The sequence below is a fragment of the Blennius ocellaris genome, assembly GCF_963422515.1.
Source record: "Blennius ocellaris genome assembly, contig: SCAFFOLD_69, whole genome shotgun sequence".
In the NCBI taxonomy this organism is placed as follows: domain Eukaryota; kingdom Metazoa; phylum Chordata; class Actinopteri; order Blenniiformes; family Blenniidae; genus Blennius; species Blennius ocellaris.
The window spans coordinates 87,815-105,651 of NW_027662084.1; the positions used below are offsets into that span (position 1 = coordinate 87,815).

The 17,837-nt window shown below is 44.1% G+C and overlaps 1 protein-coding gene across 1 annotated transcript; it reads right to left on the minus strand.

Moving 5' to 3' along the window:
* Window positions 1-335: 335 nt before the first annotated feature.
* Window positions 336-17,127, minus strand: pltp (phospholipid transfer protein). Its single transcript, XM_080521764.1, has 15 exons — window positions 16,710-17,127; window positions 9,181-9,310; window positions 8,153-8,252; window positions 7,939-8,067; window positions 7,683-7,838; window positions 7,513-7,576; window positions 7,095-7,250; window positions 6,848-7,024; window positions 5,787-5,846; window positions 3,857-4,021; window positions 3,473-3,540; window positions 2,368-2,410; window positions 2,218-2,281; window positions 2,064-2,140; window positions 336-1,960 (listed from the first exon to the last, which is right to left on the minus strand). Exons 2-15 carry the CDS (start codon window positions 9,302-9,304, stop codon window positions 1,862-1,864), a joined length of 1,482 nt encoding a protein of 493 aa, XP_080377890.1. The 5' UTR covers window positions 9,305-9,310; window positions 16,710-17,127; the 3' UTR covers window positions 336-1,861.
* Window positions 17,128-17,837: the final 710 nt, after the last annotated feature.

The following is a 17,837-nucleotide window of genomic DNA, read 5'->3' on the forward strand; positions in this document are numbered from 1 at the left end:
ATTCCTCACTGGAGAGTGCCAATTCCTCGTAGGTCCAAGGCCAGTGCCAGAGTGCTTCACACCATCAGGGTTAGGGTTACGGTTGCGGTTCAGCGAGAGCCCAAGCACTGCTTCCTTCAGGAGTCGCCACCAGGATGTTGATTTCCAGTATTGAAATTTCAGAGGTCCGAGGTGGAGGGATAAGATGGAGTGTCTGGATTTTTAATACACTCAATAAAATGAATACAATCAATTTGTTATACACTCAGGACTCCAAACAGCCACAGGAATGAAGTCAAGTTAAAGAAACTAATTTAGATATTTTCATTTTATTGTCATGTTACATGTTCGTAATACATGAAGGAAAAAGAAGACATTGTAATTAAATGAATGAATATATCAATGATTTGTGAAACTAATATTTCCTGTCAAAGGTTAATCAATAAATGGTGTCAGTGTTTGACTAACTGATCATGACAAACAAACTTTTTTTTTTCAAATTAGTGCATTTTTTCTTAACAAGATAACAGACAGTGAATGTGTAAATAAACATTAGGAGGACAGTGAAAGAGAGAATGAACATAGATAGTTCATTTCCACCAGAAAGAACCAGGAACTCGTTCCGGGCCAGTTCTTAAATGAGCACCGCCAAAGAACTGGTTCTGTTTCCACCAGAAATGGAGGCATGTGAGAGCTGCATCACTGTGTCACTCCAAAATGTGATGTGTCACTGATCTCACCAACGTAGCGTTGACAGTGCTCATACAAGAACGAGGAGACGGACTGTATTCATCGGTTTCATCCGAGTCGCCCCATCTAGTCTGTCCTGAACCTTGAATGCAGACCAAACAGACAGAAAACATAGAGTCTCCTCGTATCTCTAGTGTTTTTTGTACATCCGTCTTGCGTTAGTCTGGAGCCCCGGAGTCACCATTGAAAACAAAATTACCTATGAATGAGCTTGCGGCTTATTTTTCAACATTTTGGCATCACATAGTGAATTTCTGCACTTTTCACTTTATTTCTGGACGTGTCTGAATCAAATGCTTCAACATGGGAGAAGAATGGAAGTGAAGAATGATAGAACGCAGCTCTACAGCCACTTCTGGTGGCAACCTACGTAAACACATAGGTTTTGATTAACACTGTCATTTTTCTGAGTTTGGCTGGATTACCAGGGTTGATTGTAACACTTTCTAATTATTTTTCAGTTTCCTTGGAGTACGAGGGGTGTATTTGAAATTGTCCTTTTTCTGAAGTTCCTTATGAGATTCCCGGGAGTAAAAATTCACCCTTAGTATTCAAGGGAAACTCAGAAATATTATAGTGTCAAAATTACCCCTGGTACTCCATCCAAACTCCCTTTTCCCGAGCTCTGGTTAAACTTTGGGGGGGGGGGGCTGCCAGTCGGTGTGTGTCTGGGAAAGTTAAGAAGCACTGGGTGAAGGTGGGATTGTCAAGCTGGACCTCTGGTAGTGTGTGTGTGTGTGTGTGTGTGTGTGTGTGTGTGTGTGTGTGTGTGTGTGTGTGTGTGTGTGTGTGTGTGTGTGTGTGTGTGTGTGTGTGTGTGTGTGTGTGTGTGTAATTATTATTGTTGTTGTTGTTATTGTTATTACCAGTTATTTTGCCGTCATTACTGTTCTGGTTAATTGGACAAGATTTTGCACTTCTTGTCGACATGCTGTAGGATGGTTGTGGTGGGTGGCTTTGTTGCTGTCTTTGGTATTGTCTTTGTGCATAAATCCAACCAAATGTGTTTTTTTACGTTATTTGGGTACTGCTGAGTCTGTGGGAAAGCATTGCAAAAATGAAATTCATATACTCTCTTTATTAAATGTATTTAAATAGTGTTTTTGCTGTAAAGACTCTTCAGCTATAGACTTCACAGGGTGTTGGGCTGGGCGTCTGTCTCCATACTTCCTGCCACCATGTCTCTCAGTCCTTTACTAAAGTGAAGATTGGCTCCGATCACAATGAACCCCTACAAGACAAACACAGCTGCTATCAACAGGGGGCAGCACCAACACAGCCATACTTAGGCTTTCAGCCAATCAGAAGTATGTTTGATGTGAGAATCTTCTTACATTGTGATACTCAACTACCTCCTCGATGAAATCCATCCCATCAGCAAGAGGGATCCGTACTCCTCTCTTTGTCCAATCTGAAGACACAAAAGATCCACATCTCATCTTCAGGTCTGTGTCCACTCTGTCCCTCACAGCCTGGTTTGATACTCACTGTTGATCAGAGGAACCACAGACATCTGCAGCATTGTCTTCAGTGGAGCCTGCAGAGGAATTAGCTACACACACACACACACACACACGCGCGCGCACATCAGATGAAATCCCTTGTGTGCATGTTCATGTTTTCTCTGAAAACACTCACAGCCAGAGACTCCAGCGCAGACTGGTTGGAGAAGATCTTAAATCTGCAACAAAAGAAAGGCTTCAGTGTCGCTGAGAAACACCACAGAGAATTGATAAGGACACTATAACACCCAAGAAACATGAAACCATGACAGATAAAACAGAGCACCTCAGTGACTTGAGAGACAAAAAAACCAGTGGAATGAGACCAGCTCGTCCCATAGTGATATGAGGTCACTGACCATAACCCTCATCCTAACCCTAACCCTATCTCAAGGACACAATGCCTTCTTAAGTCTTCCCTTCACTGTGATATTAGCCATATTTAGTAGTCACTGTTTCTCACACAGATGAATGTAAATAATCATGTCTACAGACTAAATGAACACATACTTGCGCTCAGCCGCAATGTGAAGCATATTGCATAATCCTGTCGACTGATTGCATAATCGCAGAATCATGCACATGACCTTGTGGCATTTATGTAGTTGGAAAGAAATCGCAAAAGAAGAGAAGGGAGAGAATCTGCATGCGGTTGTGGCTCAGACAGGAAAGACAACCTAGAAGGCAATGTTACAATGGGAGCTTGAAGTAAGTCTTGTTAGCATCTATTAGCATCTACTAGCATTTTATGTTAACATTTCCACTTGTGGTCTTTCATTTTCCAACAAAATACACTCCATGTGAAGCAAACAAACATGTTGAGGTTGCAGCAGCACCTGAATCACCCCAAATATCTGCCAGTGTTGATCACAGACTTCTGACCACCAACTGGGCGGTCTGGGGAATCCGGCACACGGTCTGACATACAGCGCCAATCAGCACTCTCACCATACACTTGACTCAAGATTCTCTCATGATACAATCCTTCATATCCGACAGCCAAATATCACAGTGTATTTGAGCCTTTCGACACAAGTCAAACTTGAAAGCACTACAGAATCATGAAACAGTCACACACGGGTGAGTGACACAAGACGCTGGAAGAGACATAGGACCACCACAAAGATACTGGACAACTCTTCACTGAGTAACTACTCCTAGGACCAGTTCTCAATTTGGGATGGATCTGATTTTAGGATTTAAGGGAGAAGGCAATCATACAAAGACATAAGTGCAAATACCTGCGGAGGTCAGCATGAACTGACAAACGTTTTCCTCTCATGGAAACTTTGGCATTAAACTTAGTTTCCTAAAAGAAGAAAGAAAAGTGTTGATGGGTTGTAGTTGAACTCACCATTTTTCTGGTAAAATGGGCTAATTTACTGAGACACATGTACACAGACGATTGATCGATATGATCCCAAAGAGCTGAAAAAGTTTGATTTTCACGCACACAATCAGAAAAATATTTGGTACAGGCTGTGTGTGTGTGTGTGTGTGTGTGTGTGTGTGTGTGTGTGTGTGTGTGTGTGTGTGTGTGTGTGTGTGTGTGTGTGTGTGTGTGTGTGTGTGTGTGTGTGTGTGTGTGTGTGTGTGTGTGTGTGTGTGTGTGTGTGTGTGTGTACCATGGTCATGCTGCTGAGCTGGACCGGGGGCTGACCTGGTGGCAGCAGCATCACTTTAACAATGGCTGTCATGACAACAGTTGCTCCAGACGTCTTGATGGAGGTTTTTGGAGGGGAGTTAACAGCGAGCTGTAGCGACAGTGGAGCGTCCACCAGAGATGGATTCTATCCACACCGCACATCAAGAGAATATGAAAAAAGCAGACAGTCTTTACCCAGGTATGAATATAACATGCTTCATTTGTGTCTCCACTGTGCATCCATACTGTGTTTCCAAAGTATCTCCAATGACTTGTCAGTTTTTCTCCACTATGTGCTGCATTATTGTTTTCTACTAGTTTCTACTGTTCTGTGAACAAACTGCACTGTAAGGTTCTGACGTGTTATCTTCTTAGGAGTTTTAACTGTTGTCATTGGATTACCTTGTATCGATTCTATAATGTGTGAATTGTGCACTGTGTGTATCTGCACATTATTTATTATATTGTAAAGCATTTTGATTCACTGCACTTCATTTAAAGTGCTGAATAAATAAAGGTGCTTGCTTGCTTCTTACTTGCATAGAAATTTGAGGTTAATATTTCCAACAAAATGGTTAGTGCTTTCAGCTGAGAGTGAGAGTCCTGGTTCAAATACCAGTCGAGGGCCTCTCTGTGTAGAATTTGTATGTTCCCCTGTGTGTTTGCAGGTTTCCTCCTACAGTCTCAAAAACATGCATTGTGACCAAGACTCTTGACCCCCACCAGCTCCCTTTGACCAAGATCCTCAACCCCACCAGCTCCCCCTGACCAAGACTCTTGACCCCCACCAGCTCCCCCTGACCAAGACCCTCAACCCCATCACCTCCCCCTGACCTAGACTCTTGACCCCCACCAGCTCCCCCTGACCAAGACCCTCAACCCCATCACCTCCCCCTGACCTAGACTATTGACCCCCACCAGCTCCCCCTGACCAAGACCCTCAACCCCATCACCTCCCCCTGACCTAGACTCTTGACCCCCACCAGCTCCCCCTGACCAAGACCCTCAACCCCAATCAGCTCTCCCTCACCAAGAACCCCCCCCATCAGTTTCCCCCCACACAACGCTCCCCACTTAGCAACAGTGGTCCAGATGACGTCTTTAAGACGTCTTCATGGAGGCCAGAGTCACTGATCTTCATCAGAGGAGAGTTTTCCAAAATGTCAGACAAAAGAGGAAACATGTCCATCCTCTTTTCCTGGGCCTCTTAGTTCACAAAGCAAGTTTCCACTTGAAAGCTTGAACTTTGTCTGTAATACAAAATATGTTGCTATTTCTCCCTTGAAGAGATGTTCAGCTGGTTCAGCAATGAAAAAATGTCTCAGAGGTAGTTTAGCAGTTTAGCTGTGAACTTTGTGTCGGTGTAGTAATATTCAAGAGGAGATTTTCTTCTCGGTGAGAAAAGAGAAGACCTCATTCCCGAGTTCAAACAAACGCTTGAGGACCTGTCCTCTTGAGAACTGTCTCACCTCACTTGATAGAGCTGCTGGACATGATCTGCTTCTCTGTCTTCACAAAGCTTGGCAAAACATCTGGAGTTCACATCCATCACCTGGTTGAACCCTGGCGACATGTTTTTTGATGCAAGACTTTCATGGTAGAGGAAGCAGTGGGACCATTTGGCTTCTTCAGATCAGTTGTTTTACAGGCGTAGTTTACCACCATCCAGTATGTAGAGAATGAATAATGCAATTTAAAGCATCTTTGAGTGTCAAGAAAAGCACTATATGAAACCTATGCATGATTATTACTTTGGTTGTACTGTGTTTCCAAAGTGTCTGTATTGTTTGTGCAATATTCCTCTTCTACCCTCCGATTTGTCTCTTATACACTGTGTCTGTTGTGTTTCACTGTGTTTCCACCATGTTTCTACTGTCCCCAGTGTGTTTCTCTATTGAACTTTCACTTACCAGCATCATTATGGCTCCAAAGTATGTTGTTCTCAATAACATTTCCAGATCTTTAGGCATCTATATACCAAAGCAACACAAACAGAAAATGTTAGAGTTCAACACTAAAAACAGAGACAAAATGTCTCTACTTCTGAGCACATCCAAGCAAGACCATATTGAATGCAACAAAGTATTATTATTGCTGTTGTTATTGTACTTTCTTCTATTTTCACAGCCTAAACGGTGCTTAAACCTTCGTCATCATTTGCAAATACATCAGAAGTGAACTATTTCATATTTTAATACTCATTGCCCACGTGTCTGACAAAATGGCTCAAGAGTGCCCCTGCCCCATATTGTTTTCACATTTTAAACATCTACTATGAGCAGCACACATTTCACCTATGTCCAAGAAATGTGATAGACTTATGCAACATGTCAAGCTGCACAATAATGTGACTGACACTCATCCTCTAGACCAGGGGTGTCCAAACTCTGTCCTGGAGGTGTGGCGTCCTGCAGGGTTTAGCTCCTCCCAGTTGCAACACAACTGATTGCAATGAGGGGCTTGTTATTGAGCTTTTTTACAACCTTGGTGATGACATCATCATCAGATTCAGGTCTGCTGAAGCAGGGAGAGACTAAAACATGCAGGACACTGACCCTCCAGGACCGGGTTTGCACACCTCTGCTCTGACCACAACAGGAAGTCCACCATTTTGCCTTATGCATGAAACATCTGAAACCATATCCTCCTGGGGGAATGTCTTGGAGACCTGAAATATTTGTGCATCATGCTTGGTGAACTTTGATTCCACAATGATTTCATCTTCACTACCAGATAGTAAAATTGCGATCGAGCAGTTCTACAACAAGAATGTAGTAGAATGTACAGTCTATACGATTATATATATACACACTATATATTTTGTGTGTGTGTGTGTGTGTGTGTGTGTGTGTGTGTGTGTGTGTGTGTGTGTGTGTGTGTGCGTGCGTGCGTGCGTGCGAGCGAGCGAGCGAGCGAGTTGGATGGATAGTATTTAATGTCTGCTGTTGTATCACTGTACAGTTTGAATGACCTTCTCATTGACGATGTCCATCTGGAAGATTCCTGCAGTGTAGTAGGAGAACATGCCACTGTCAAAAAAGAACTCAGACAGAGCCAAATACACCATCCGGTCATACTCTGTGATGATTGGGTCCACAGCCAAGTTAAGCTGCGTCACGTTCTGGTGAGCCAAGTCGAAAAACATCCCCTGCAGAAATAACATACATTGTCAACAGGAGTGTTTCTCAGTCCAGGCATCTTATTTGTCCAAATCCCACCCTGAAGTGCATGTCCAGGCTCCGAGACGTCACTGCTGGATCCTCAATCAGAGCATAATCGATTCCAATGAACTCATCCACTTCTATCCTCACAGGGATGGTGTCCAACATCGAGTTTACATCTACCAGAGCGGCATGGTGCAGAGCCGGGCAGATCTGAGAGAGAGACAGTCAGAGAGAGGTGAGTAAGAGAGAGAGAGAGAGAGAGAGAGAGGGGTGAATTAGAGAGAGAGAGGTGAATCAGAGGGAGAGGTGAGTAAGAGAGAGAGAGAGAGAGAGAGAGAAAGAGGTGAATCAGAGGGAGAGAGAGGTGAATCAGCGGGAGAGAGAGGTGAATCAGAGGGAGAGAGGGGAATCAGAGAGAGAGCGGTGAGTAAGAGAGAGAGAGGTGAATCAGAGAGAGAGACGGGTAGGTCACCTGCTGGTTGAGGAAGAAGCGCATGCCTGTTGTCAAAAATCTGGCGAGGAAGTCGTAAACTCTCCTGAGAAACATATTTGATTGGCTGTCAGAGGTCTTACAATTGACTAAGTGTTGTTGATTAGTGAAACCTGATGATGATTGGTTGAAGTGATCTTTTAGTGGCTGACCCAAGCGTCCCGCTGAACTTGGCCTTCATTTTGCTGATTTTGGCATCACATGTGATGTTGTTGATCTTCAGTCGACCATCATCATCTCTGATCAGTTTCAGAACAGTGTTGATGTTGACACCATCTGCAGATGCATTAATATTCCCTGTATCATAGCTGAAACACAACATCATCATCATTATCACTCAAGTTTCCTGCTCTTTCTCACCTGGAATCCTCCTTCAGTGTTAAATGACTGGGTTTTGTGGGAACTTACAAGAACCAGTAGAGGACCCTTCTGTTAAAACTCAGTGAGATGGACGAGTTCTGAACGTCAAACAACAAGCCAACGTCGGGGATGAACTTCAGGTCAACGTGAGTCAGGTTCAGCTCTCTTATCTTCACACTGTCAACAACAGAGTGGGCTGTTGTTTATCCAGTCATGTAGTGTTTGTATCAAAGGAAAGCTGCATATGTAATTATAGAAGTACTCATTGATGGTGTATTGGAAACGTCCATCTTTGCCCTTCATCTCAGGCATGCTGATGTTACTGAGCTCCTCTTCCACAAACTTCTGAGTCTCGGTCTTCACTGAAAATGCAAAATGTGTAAAACGTAACTTTAAACAGGACAAAACTCAAGAACTCTGCCAACATTTGGAAACCAGCCTTTACAGATGAGAACCTTCGACTAGTCTCAGGTTACTGGTAAGTAAATGTGACTTCAGAGCCTGAAGCATGTTCAGCCAATTCAGATTCATCCTGTGACTCAGATTTCAAGTCAGCAGGAGAAACCAAGAAGTTTCCAAGCTTCTGGTCAGGAAGAGATTTTCTCTGAGTTAAGGTGTTTCATGGGTTCTTCTGAGCATGGTGCATCAGAAAGAAATGTGAAGAGACTTCATCTATGTGTCTTTTATTCCATTCACAAACACACTCACAGTCTAGGACCTATGGTTATCTCGTTCACCTGGGACCAGAACACCACTGGACTCCAGGACCTGGAAAATGCTCACAATTTCATTACTAGGACCACCTCAGCACTTCAAGGTGAAAACAAAGGATCTCTGGGTTCAGCCCATCTTATTTGGACCTGGGCCACATCAAGATTCAAGGAGGTGGGTCATTTTAGAATGAAAAAATCTGAAGCATCTCAGGAATGCAGAAAATCTAAAGACTCTCGGCCTGCACATACAGTTCAAGGAAATTTTAAAGTGTAGCTACGACTGCTTGTTTTTTTGCTACCATTCTTCAAAATGTCAAATCTGACTTTTTTCTTTTACTTAATTATGTGTTTGTTTATGTTTGATATGCAGGTTGCTTCTGCCTGGAATCTGCTGCTCAGGCTCATCTTACATAACTCTTGTAAGTTGGAAGGTGTTTGGATCTGTGTGGTATCATCAACAAGGTTATTGCATGTTGTTACCCCAAGTCCCTCCCTCCATCTCAGAGCAATCCCGGTGGTTTTGTCTGTAAATCTGAATGAATGTATATTTAACAATATGCTCATGCCATGTACTCACACATCTCCAGTCCTTTGTCGGTGATTCGGATTTTGCAGCCTGCAGGTTCAGCAGTGGTTTGGAGTGAAAACACCAAAGAAAATAACACGGATAAGAAGCAGGGAATCATTCCAAAGCTGAACATACCGACCTGAAACAAAGACAAAGTGAAGATATATGTTTGGTTCTGTTTGTTTTCAGTTGTGGTTTAGTCTGGCAGAGAATCTCAGAGTTACTCAAGTGAACTCGTCATACTACATTAATGCCCTTGGGGAAATTCATTTTATCCACATTGACCAATCCTATTGTATAGTGTGTTGGTGCCGCCATATTATTGCACTACAGAGAGCGACTGGAGGTCAAGGTTCTTGCTCCAGGACCCACAGTGGTGACATATCAGCTGTCGGAGTCAAACCTGTGAGCTCCTAATCACAAGTCCCCTTCACTTGTAAAACAGTTAACGGTTAACATCACATCATCCAGAAGTCTTGTTTGGACATTCATATGACATCCAGACTGGACCTTGAAGCAAAGTCCAGGAAAGATGTGCAAAACAACTTTGATTCTGGCCTCCCTGCAGACGCCTGAAAGACGTCATTTGAACTACTGTTGCTCAGTGGGCCGAGGGACAATGACTTTCTTAAACATACGATCTGATCTTGTGAATAATATTTCCTTCTCATTTTAACATTTACAAGAAGAATGCAACTTATAGAGTGAATGATATTAAATTAGCAATGCTATGATCATGATTTACATGTATGCTTAGATCCAGGATATTCTGACCATTCATCGCAGGATAAGGTTGTTCTGCTATCAGCCTGACGTAGGATGGCACAACAACAGAGATAGAACTCAGCTACTCCGGATAACAACATACGCACATACAGCTTTCACAACACACATTGATTAAAGATGTCTGATTCCAGTTGGCAACAGACGCCGTGACCAAATTGATCAATCACACTGAAGCCCAACCTATTTTCGGGGTGTGGCCCCACCCAGAAGTAAAGTGCCGAACCATGGAAGTTGGATACTGTGCTCGTAGTCCTGCAAAAGACACGTTCATGTCCAGCACTGCACATTGCACATGGCAATTTTTACTTTATTTGCCAAATGAATGGTAAAGCGTATCTCGCCGTCATGAGACCTTTTTTAAACAACCAAGTATAGGATTAAAGAACCGTAATGAACCAGTGGGCTTAAGGCTGGGTTCCAACAAGAGCAAAGACTTCTTCAAATACTTACAGATCAGGAGTTTTATAAAGAGCCTGTTTCCATCTATTCCTACTGAGCCCCCCCCCCCCCCAATTCTGCCTTGGAAAATCTCTTTCTGTCTGATCCCTTTAAAAAAAGACTAATAGCCCAGAATCACAATTTGCTGTCAAAACTGGACTAAGTTATGACTTGAAGGTTGGATATTGGCCTGTAACTTGCTAAGACTCCTGAGTCAAGGATGTGTTTTTTAAGAAGAGGTTTAACAGCAGCAACGTTAAAGGCTAGTGGTACATAACCTGTTATTAGAGATGGGATATGAGGTTCGACAGAGCTGTGACTATTTGTTAGTCTGGCTATTGTACAGAAGAGAAATCTAGGATTGTTCTTGTTTTCTTCTGTTAAGGAGGAATAGTATGGGGTTTTGTGTTTTGCAAAGGGATTTTTTATAGATTAACAAACTATCTCTCCAGGCTGTTTGAAATACCTCTAACTGAGTGAAGAACCTTTTCTTCTCTAATTTTCATGCTGATTTCTTTAGAGTTCTCAGATTATCATTATACCACGGAGCTATCCTCCTCTGACTTGTTGCTTTTATCTTCAAGGTGCAACACAATCAAGTGTGGAGCGAAGTAAGGCTGCTGGTCCATCTACAACCAAGTCAACCTGAGTAGGGCTGAAGGTGTGGCAGCTGTTTACTGCTGGTCCATCTACAACCAAGTCAACCTGAGTAGGGCTGATGGTGTGGCAGCTGTTTACTGCTGGTCCATCTACAACCAAGTCAACCTGAGTAGGGCTGAAGGTGTGGCAGCTGTTTACTGCTGGTCCATCTACAACCAAGTCAACCTGAGTAGGGCTGAAGGTGTGGCAGCTGTTTACTGCTGGTACATCTACAACCAAGTCAACCTGAGTAGGGCTGAAGGTGTGGCAGCTGTTTACTGCTGGTCCATCTACAACCACTCAACCTGAGTAGGGCTGAAGGTGTGGCAGCTGTTTACTGCTGGATCCACGATGGTATTGAAGTCAGTATTGGTGGAGAACTTCCCTGAATTTGGTTCCAACATTGTCTGATAGATATCTCTTATATTTCAGTTTGTTTTCAGGGGCTATAAATTCAAGGATTCAAGGATTCTTTATTGTCATATCAAAAAGAAATGATACGAAATTTGGACTCAGGTCCCGGTAAGCCAGTAATAAAAATATATAGAGCGTAAAATATATATAAATATACAAGAGCAGAAATGTAAAGTGTAAAGTGTTTGTAGTGCAAAATTGTGAGGGAGTCTATGGAACATGGCTCGAGTTCACTAGTCTCACAGCTTCGGGGAAGAAGCTGTTCCTGAGCCTGGTGGTTTTGCTCCGAATGCTCCTCAGCCGCTTTCCTGAGGGGAGGGGCTGAAACAGTCCATGTGCTGGGTGGGTGGAGTCCTTCATGATGCGGAAGGCAGTTAAAAGGCAGGATAAAGGCAGTTAATGTAAATTTGAATGATATCAGGAAGTGATCTGACAACAGAGGGTTGTGGGGAAAAACTGTTAGTTGATCAATGTCAATACTGTAAGTGAGAACAAGATCAAGTGTGTGATTAAGATAATGAGTGGGTTCAATCACCTTCTGTGAAAATCCACTTGTGTCCAGTAATGAGCTGAATGCCATGTTAAGGCCGTCATTGTCAACATCTACATGAATATCAAAGTCTCCCACTATGATGACTTTATCTGAGCTCAGGACTAAAGTAGAGAGAAAGTCTGAGAGTTCAGACAGAAATTCAGAGTTTGGTCCAGGAGGACGTCCACCATGACAAGTAGAACTGGCTGCTGGGTTTTTCAGTCACAATGCAGAAGATTTAGAGTGAGACGTTAAAGATTCCTGGTTAGTTTTAGGTCTGGGATGGATAAGAAGACTAGAGCTATAAATAGATGCTCCTCCTCCTCCTCGTCCAGTTTCTCCAGGAAGATGGTGATGAACATGATGGGAGGGGTTTCTTCATTGAGGCTGAGATATTCATCTCTTTTTAACCAGGTTTCAGTGAGGGGCAATAAATCAATTTGTGGTCTGTTATTAAATCACTTACAAGTAAAGAGTTAGATGATAGTGAAGGAATATTTAACAGTCCACATTTGATTGTTGTGGGATTTTGTTTACTGATAGGAGCAGTTTTGATTTTTATCAGATTCCTATGTTTAACTCCTCTCCTGTGGGATTCATCTCGTCTAAAATGGTAAAATAGCCGTGGAACACAAATAGTCTCCACATGAAAGATTTGGATGTTCGAGGGTGAGGAGAAAGCAGGAAGAGGGTTTAGTTTTGAGAACACAGTTGGTAAGGATGTAATTGACAGAGGAGAACAGTAGGGGGTGCTGGTGCTGCCAACAGCAGTCTGAGGAGTCCACGAGGAAGGACACGTGGGGGGGGGGGGGGGTGTCCGTGGGATGTAAACAGTCAGTCTCCAGAGGACAAGTGTACTTTTTGTGGGATATTAGCAGCAAATATCATCAGCCGTTATTAGGGAGTGCCAGCTGGAACCAAATTCAAGGTTTCTTAAATACGGTGACTCCACAAACCTTGTGCAAACTTTCAACAACCATGGGTTCCTCTAAGAAGCTGTGTAAGACAGGAAGAATGAAAGTTATTGATGCCCACAATGCTGGGGAGGGCTACAAGAAGATAGCAAAGCATTTTCAGCTTGCAGTTTCCACAGTGCCAGGTATGATTAAGATATGGCAGGTGAGGGGAACTGTGGAGGTCAAGATGAGATCAGGAAGACCAAGGAAACCCTCAGAGAGAACAGCTTATAGGCTGGTCAGAAAGCTAGAGCAACACCCACATTTGACTTTAAAGACCTGCAGGAAGATTTAGCAGACTGAGGAGTGCCAGTGCCCCTTTCCACCATGTGGCCATAGTCACATAAACAAGACCTTCATGGAAGAGTCTGACACAGGTCGTGACACAACCGTGACACAACCGTGACACAACCGTGACACAACCGTGACACAACCGTGAAACAACCGTGACACAATCATGACACAACCACGAAACAACCGTGACACAACCGTGATACAAGCATGACACAACCGTGACACAACTGTGAAACAATCGTGACACAACTGTGAAACAATCGTGACACAACCGTGAAACAACCGTGACACAATCACGACACAATCATGACACAACCACGAAACAACCGTGACACAACCGTGATACAAGCATGACACAACCGTGACACAACTGTGAAACAATCGTGACACAATCGTGACACAACCATGAAACAACCGTGACACAAACGTGACACAACCGTGACACAACTGTGAAACAATCGTGACACAAACGTGACACAACCGTGACACAAACGTGATACAAACGTGACACAATCATGACACAATCATGACACAACCACGAAACAACCGTGACACAACCGTGATACAAGCATGACACAACCGTGAAACAACCGTGACACAAACGTGACACAACTGTGAAACAATCGTGACACAAACGTGACACAACCGTGACACAACTGTGAAACAATCGTGACACAAACGTGACACAACCGTGACAAAACTGTGAAACAATCGTGACAGAAACGTGACACAACCGTGACACAACCGTGACACAAACGTGATACAACCGTGACACAACCGTGACACAACCGTGACACAACCGTGACACAAACGTGACACAAACGCAACACAACCGTGAAACAACCGTGACACAACCGTGACACAACCGTGACACAACCGTGATACAAGCATGACACAACCATGAAACAACCATGACACAACCGTGATACAAGCGTGACACAACTATGAAACAACCGTGACACAACCGTGATACAAGCGTGACACAACTATGAAACAAGCGTGACACAACCGTGATACAAGCATGACACAACCGTGAAACAACCGTGAAACAACCGTGAAACAATCGTGACACAACCATGAAACAACCGTGACACAAACGTGACACAACCGTGACACAACTGTGAAACAATCGTGACACAAACATGACACAACCGTGACACAACCGTGACACAAACGTGATACAACCGTGACACAACTGTGAAACAACCGTGACACAACCGTGATACAAGCATGACACAACCGTGACACAACTGTGAAACAATCGTGACACAACCGTGAAACAACCGTGACACAAACGTGACACAACCGTGACACAATCATGACACAATCATGACACAACCGTGACACAACTGTGAAACAATCGTGACACAACCGTGACACAAACGTGACACAACCGTGACACAATCATGACACAATCATGACACAACCACGAAACAACCGTGACACAACCGTGATACAAGCGTGACACAACTGTGAAACAATCGTGACACAAACGTGACACAACCGTGACACAACTGTGACACAACCGTGACACAAACGTGATACAACCGTGACACAACTGTGACACAACCGTGACACAAACGTGACACAAACGCAACACAACCGTGAAACAACCGTGACACAACCGTGATACAACCGTGACACAACCGTGATACAAGCATGACACAACCATGAAACAACCGTGACACAAACGTGATACAAGCGTGACACAACTATGAAACAACCGTGAAACAACCGTGACAACCATGAAACAACCGTGAAACAACCGTGAAACAACCGTGACAACCATGAAACAACCGTGACACAACCGTGATACAAGCGTGACACAACTATGAAACAACCGTGAAACAACCGTGACAACCATGAAACAACCGTGAAACAACCGTGAAACAACCGTGAAACAACCGTGACAACCATGAAACAACCGTGACACAACCGTGATACAAGCATGACACAATCATGAAACAACCGTGACACAACCGTGATACAAGCGTGACACAACTATGAAACAACCGTGAAACAACCGTGAAACAACCGTGAAACAACCATGACACAATCATGAAACAACCGTTATACAACCGTGATACAAGCGTGACACAACTATGAAACAACCGTGACAACCATGAAACAACCATGACACAACCGTGACACAACCGTAATGTCTCCTCCACTGACCCTCAAAGTTTGTTCTTTAAAAACACAAGAATAATTATTTTGTTTTAAGTTGCTCTCTGGTTATTTGTGAAATATGTGATCCAACATTAGCTGCTTATCATTTGTAATGGTTTGGTTTATTTGTGTGATATTATATATCTTGACAGGGTCACTTTACTTTTCCATCATAGGAGTGAAAATAGCCTGGTCACAAACACCTCATCTCACGATGGTACTCCTACAATTACTAATTTAAATAAGTAATGATATGTCTTAGTTACTTCAGTAATTATTGTCCCTGTCAACTTGAATTTAATCTGTAACATTCTTGTCACTTCAAACAGGGTCCAGAATATCCCATTTGATTTCTGAGCTCAGAAGTGGTTAATCTTGTGGGAGCAGATGTTTTGATAAAGTGTAATCAGCTGTGGAGGACAAATCTCAAAGCTCAGAGGACAAATGGATGAGGACAGATGCAGCTGAGAAGGTTTTCCCTCTTCTGGACCTCTCAGCTCAACTCATGCAAACATGCTTCAACATGAACTGCAGTAACCTCAGTTTCACAACCCGCCTCAACTCCCCCACAACAACCCCCAACACACATCTTTTTCTTTTTCCATCCGTTTGTTCGTCTGCTCTTCCTGAGAGAAGGTGGGGTAGGGTTAGGTCGTGGTTAGGGTTTGGGTTAGGGCTAGGGTCACAGACCAGCTTCTAGTCTGTGAGAACGTGTTTCTAAGCTTCCTGTGAAAGATTAAGTCCACACAGATACTAACAGTCAGAGGCAGGCACACACTCAGCATTTAATCTGTGTGTGTGTGTGTGCGTGCGTGTGCGTGTGTGTGTGTGTTTACAGCTTAGTGACAACAGCCAATCACAATGCAGCAACTGTTTTCCCATTCCAGACATTGCGCCTACCGCTAACCGCTAACTGCTAACTGCTCGCATGAAATTAAAAGCCTGTAGCTCAGGGAGGAACCTGTCTCGGTCTCTGTTTCATTCATTCATTCAATCATTGTGGTTCATTTATTCACAAGTCCCATCATGCACCTCACCACCTCCTGTCTTCCTCTTCTGAGGATCGTCTGTCCGTGTTGATTGACAGTACAACGCCACACTTCTGTAATTGTACCTGTAACTTTAACTGTCCACTGCTCTGGATCAGTCTGTGATTACAATTGTATCAGTAACTAACTATAAGCATTAGTAACTCTATGTAACTGTGTGTATCTGTACTTTACTGTCACTGTTGTTGTTTAACTGTTTGTCTGTGAATATAATAGTCTGTAATTAATTCAAGTAATTGACTGAGGAAAGATGACACTTACTGATCTGTGGAAGTTGTTGTGAGGGTGCTGGCTTCTTCTCTGGTCTCACTCTGCCTGAGTGAGGATTTCATTCCTGGGGAATTGACTCCTCCCCCTTTCACCCCTCCTCCTCTTCTGGACGACTGGACTGGTGGTTTTTGGAACGGACTGACAGCACAACACAGCAGAGAGGAGAGGACTTTTTAAAACATTTCCCCCCTAATTAGTACATCAGTACTTTATCAAACCAAATCATCAACTCAAGAATCTCCCCCAGGTAGTAATAAAGTATATCTGATTCTTATGTTTAGTACCAGGCTCTGCAGCACAGGCCTTTAAGGTTGCTGTTATTAAACCTCTTCTTAAAAAGCCAACATTTATCAAGGTGTTTGAAAGCTTTTAAACCAAGTCTCAGTGTCCTCCAGCAGGGGGCAGTAGCTCACTACCCTCCTGATGTCTCAGTGTCCTCCAGCAGGGGGCAGTAGCTCACTACCCTCCTGGTGTCTCAGTGTCCTCCAGCAGGGGGCAGTAGCTCACTACCCTCCTGGTGTCTCAGTGTCCTCCAGCAGAGGGCAGTAGCTCACTACCGTCCTGATGTCTCAGTGTCCTCCAGCAGGGGGCAGTAGCTCACTACCCTCCTGGTGTCTCAGTGTCCTCCAGCAGGGGGCAGTAGCTCACTACCGTCCTGGTGTCTCAGTGTCCTCCAGCAGGGGGCAGTAGCTCACTACCCTCCTGGTGTCTCAGTGTCCTCCAGCAGGGGCCAGTAGCTCACTACCCTCCTGGTGTCTCAGTGTCCTCCAGCAGGGGGCAGTAGCTCACTACCCTCCTGGTGTCTCAGTGTCCTCCAGCAGGGGGCAGTAGCTCACTACCCTCCTGGTGTCTCAGTGTCCTCCAGCAGGGGGCAGTAGCTCACTACCGTCCTGATGTCTCCGTGTCCTCCAGCAGGGGGCAGTAGCTCACTACCGTCCTGATGTCTCAGTGTCCTCCAGCAGGGGGCAGTAGCTCACTACCCTCCTGGTGTCTCAGTGTCCTCCAGCAGGGGGCAGTAGCTCACTACCCTCCTGGTGTCTCAGTGTCCTCCAGCAGGGGGCAGTAGCTCACTACCGTCCTGATGTCTCAGTGTCCTCCAGCAGGGGGCAGTAGCTCACT

Bases quoted from the DNA above. Each gene is read 5' to 3' on its own strand.
- pltp (XM_080521764.1), bottom strand. From the start codon at position 9,304: ATGTTCAGCTTTGGAATGATTCCCTGCTTCTTATCCGTGTTATTTTCT. The intron at 2,411-3,472 runs GTATTTGCACTT...CTTTTGTTGCAG, and splicing joins GTTCATGCTGACCTCCGCAG to ATTTAAGATCTTCTCCAACC. The intron at 2,141-2,217 runs GTGAGTATCAAA...TTGTGTCTTCAG, and splicing joins TGTGGTTCCTCTGATCAACA to ATTGGACAAAGAGAGGAGTA.